General features: G+C 41.5%; 1 protein-coding gene across 1 annotated transcript in view; it reads left to right on the top strand.

Annotated features, from left to right (window-relative positions):
- The window catches only part of COQ2 (coenzyme Q2, polyprenyltransferase), a 9,056-nt gene extending 5,207 nt beyond the window's left edge, over positions 1–3,849 (top strand). The window contains exon 6 of the mRNA XM_035895559.1: positions 3,350–3,849. Coding sequence (XP_035751452.1) covers positions 3,350–3,505 — 156 coding nt within the window. The 3' untranslated portion in view covers positions 3,506–3,849. The remainder of the gene's footprint in view (positions 1–3,349) is intronic.
- The last annotated feature ends 488 nt before the right edge of the window (positions 3,850–4,337 follow it).

Here is a 4,337-nt window from a genome sequence, read left to right as displayed (position 1 = left end):
TCTGGAGCACAAGTCTGATGGGGAGCGGCTGAGGGAACTGGGGGTGTTCAGCCTGGAGAAGAGGAGGCTGAGGGGAGACCTTATTGCCCTCTACAACTGCCTGACAGGAGGGTGTAGTGGGGTGGGGATCGGTCTCTTCTCCCTGGTAATGGGCGATAGGACGAGGGGAAATGGCCTCAAGTTGCGCCAGGGCAGGTTTTCATTGGACATTAGGAAAAATGTCTTCACAGAAAGGGTTGTCAAGCATTGGAATGGGCTGCCCGGGGAAGTGGTTGAGTCCCCATCCCTGGAGGTACTTAAAAGCCGTGTAGACGAGGTGCTTAGGGACATGGTTTAGTGGTGGACAGGTATGGTTGGACTTGATGCTCTTAAAGGACTTTTCTAACCTAAATGATTCTGTGATTCTGAATTCCAGTAAAGAGAACTGAAGTCTTCTGACAATAAGCTTGCTTCTCTTAAGTACCTTTTGCAGACCTTTTGTTTGAAGATACCTCCAATAGTCCACAGAGTGTAGAGCACTGGTTTTCAATCTGTTCCTAACAAAAAGAACTGCCTGGCATTAAGCTGTGAACTCAAGGGAACATTTTTCTTTTCACTTCCAGCAGCAGCTGCAGCTAGATCGACCTCAATATCCTGCAAGACAGTGCAGTTTTTGCTGTTCTGATACAGCTCTTGCTATGTCTGGCACATAGGATCTGAGAGTGCAATTGATGTAGATTATGATCATTCACTTACTTTGAAAGATTATGTGGTCTACAGTATCAAGGACACATGGAAGCTTTTTTTTTTAATAACATGCTGTACAGTGGGTATATGAAAATGAATGTTGCATGTTACAAAAATGATCTGAGGGCTGGAGCACCTCTCCTATGAGGACAGGCTGAGAGAGTTGGGCTTGTTCAGCCTGGAGAAGAGAAGGCTGTGGGGAGACCTGATTGTGGCCTTTCAGTACTTAAAGGGTGGTGAAACACTGGAACAGGTTGCCCAGAGAGGTAGTGGAGGCCCCATCCCTGGAAACATTCAAGGCCAGGTTGGACGGGGCTCTGAGCAACCTGATGTAGTTAGCGGTGTCCCTGCTCCTGCGGGGGGGTTGGACTAGATGACCTCTAGGGGTGCCTTCCAACCCAAAACATTCCATGATTCCATGATTCCATGATTCCATGTTCTGTCTCCGAGATGGTTAATTTTACATGTAAGTAATCTGTACTGTGGTCTGGAGCTTCAGTCTGGGATCTGACAGTATAACAAAACTTTCTGTGGCTTGTTCACTACCACCTGTAGCAGATGTTAATATTATGATTTTATGGTAATTGACAGTTCTACTTCACAGTTCTTTTTATAGCAGAGAACAATCCAGTCTTGTAGTTGTATTAGTTCAGAAATTTTAATGAATAACTGAAAGGAAGATACTTGCTTTGTCAGTAAAGAAAGCAGGTAGGATGTTGCTACCCTGTTCTTTCTGAATTCTAACAGCTGTGTTGCCCAGTCTTGTAGTGACAAGTCAGTCTGTATGAGAATTAACTGCTGGTCTTGATAGGTGAGTGAGAACAAAGAGCTTTGTGCGTTGCGAGTCATAAAACTGTTGACAGTCTGAGGAGTTAAGTCTGTGGTTAACGTGAAACTTTTTAAAGCATGTTACACTTTAATGGGGGGAGCTCATGCAGGTGATGAATATTAAACATACCTCTGAGTAAGAGATTTCTTGTAATGACATAGTCACTTGTCAGCCACTGCTTTTCATAGCAATTATGCTTGGAAATCTATGAGGGAAAGAATACTACCTTCTGCTGCATAATCATTTACAGTTTGAACTGTCAGAGAGGCCCTGCATTATAGTTTTGGCACAAATGGAAATTACTTCCCTGCAGGAAGGGTTTTTGCAAGTGAGAATACAGACCTATTGAATGCAAGTGGTGAAGAACGCACAACAATTGTGTAGAGTGCCGGTCACAAGAGCAGCATTGTTCTGTGTACCACAGAGTAGCTGCTTCTTGAGTGATTCTTTTACTACTAAATATTCTCATGCTTATCTTTGTGTTCAAGATTTCTGAACGCATGCTTAACTGAGTTTAGAAAGCTGAGTAAGCTGCATGAGGGGTAGGTTTTCCTTAATTCTTTGAATTTGTACCTGAGACAGAGGAATTCGGGTCATGAAGATGTCAAATTTATATCTAGCTCACTCAAGAAGTTCATTGAAAAAACACCTTTTATTTGCTTTGCATTTCTGAAGGTTTAGCTTGTGACTTGGCTGCTGTTGGGTTTTATTTGTCAGGTCAGAGTTTTCAGTTTCCTGTGCTTGAGGCGCTGACGGGTTTTCAAGGGTGTGGATAACACGATGCCTTAGAAGCTTGTGGACAATTTTTCAGATTATTTGATCAGAAACCAGCCCTGTCGCCTCTGTACAACCACAAATGCCAGAGGAACAGGTTTCCCAGCCGAAGTTTCACTTCTTTTAGTTGGATACGTTCTGTTTTGATGAATTCTGAGGCTGAATTGCAAGGTTTGTGGTCTTGGGGGGTAGTTTTTTATCAATCCTTTCACTTACTTTGCCTAACATTTTCATTTATCATCCTTCTGAAGACTTTTGCACCAAGTTTTGTTTCTGGGAACATTTTTCAGTAACTTTGCTCTTGCTGGACTGTGTGCTTTTTCTCACCTTCATAGCTGTGACTCACAGCAGACAGCTGTCAAGCTGGGCAAGCTTTGCTTCTAGCTGCTGTTGCAGGTGTCCTGGTTCTTTTTTGGGTGAGTTGAATGAACTAAGAGTGACTGGATTAAACCAGCCCAGTGTGACTGGGCAGGGCTGGGCACCTTCCTGTGCATTCCAGTTAGTCTGGTTCACTGCTGGCTCTCCAGTGCCTTGTCTCTACTGAGACACGGAGCAACACCTTGCAGAAGAGAATTAAAGGTGCAGGCAGATTTGGGGGGTTTTATTTTTATCTAAAGTTCCCATTGAAGAACTGGGTGGCTAACTACTGAGGAAAGTCTCAAAAAGACTTATTTACATGCCCAGGTATTTTCACATTTTTAACTAACAAACTAGGTACACCAGTATCCAGGCTGTTTGTGTGGTCCTTCATTGAGAGGGTCTGGGAATCGTGTTCATATGTGATCCTTGACTTTTCTACTGTACATTGACTAAATCTGTTGAGTAAACATAGATGCCAGTTATGCAAAAAATCTTTTGTAAGCACAGAGTATTCCTGTTTCTTGTGAAGGTAAGGGTAGACTTTAAAATTTAAGATTCAGTTTTTGAAGTTACAGACCTTTTTGTGTCTTTTTGTGATGTGTCAAATGTTTATGAGTCTGTGGAATAATAATGCTGGAATGTTATACTGTGCTTTTGCAGATATACACTTTGGACATAGACAAACCTGAAGACTGTTGGAAGAAATTTGCTTCAAATCGTACTGTAGGAGTTCTGCTCTTCGTAGGCATTGTGCTTGGAAATCTGTGGAAACAAAAAGACTCCAAAAATGTAGAAGAGCCTTTAGAAAAGAGGTAGTTGAAATGGCTATAAATACTGATATTTTAGTCCAGCTAAAGTTTAAGTACTGTAAGATGGAAAATACTTTTAACATAACTATAGCTGCTTTATAATGTTTATTTATAAAAGCTGGTGAAAACATTCGTGTTTCTAAAAACATGCAAAAAAACCATGAGAATACCCTGCAATGTAAGTTTTGATTATCCTTAAACGACTTCAACAATTGAAGCTGCTCTGCCGGTCCTGTGCAGTACAAGCAAACTTCTGTCAAGCTCTCAAGACTGTGAGCCCAAGATTTTACGTGAAAGAGATGTCTCTTAGTGACAGCACATGGGAAAATGTAAAGTGATTTCAGGATGTAAATAAAATCTGGCTGTATTTGTTTGGTGTTCTCATTTATTGCATGATTAATTTTCAGTTTGAGTTGGAGCTTGTTGTGTGAAAGAATTGCATTAACAGTTTTTATCCTGAGATGTCTAGAAGCAGTCAGGATTCTGTGTGTGAGGTCCAGAATGAGAAGTCAATAGAGAAGTATTTAAAATTACCTTTTGCTCTTGCTGAGATTGCTGGCAGAGGTTCCTTTTCATGTGAAAAGAACAGGCTTCTGTAAAGTTGCCTGTACAGAGTGAGCTGGGCTTGTTTTTCAAGAACGATTTAAACAGAGACTACTGACTTAAAACCAGAGCAGCCCAGAGCTGTTGCCACCTGTGCGTGACTGGTGGTTGTCCCTGAGCCACGAATTCATCATGCAAAGTGATCCTCATTTTTTTATTTTTTAGTTCTATTTGTTTTGCCTTATGCCTCCTGGGTTTATTTGTAGTGTTACAGGAAGAACTTGTTTATAAGAGGA

The sequence above is a fragment of the Egretta garzetta genome, unplaced genomic scaffold (assembly GCF_000687185.1).
Source record: "Egretta garzetta isolate BGI_Z169 unplaced genomic scaffold, ASM68718v1 scaffold615, whole genome shotgun sequence".
Taxonomy (NCBI): Eukaryota; Metazoa; Chordata; class Aves; order Pelecaniformes; family Ardeidae; genus Egretta; species Egretta garzetta.
Note: the sequence above shows the minus strand (reverse complement) of the source record. Positions and strands in the feature narration are given on the sequence as shown.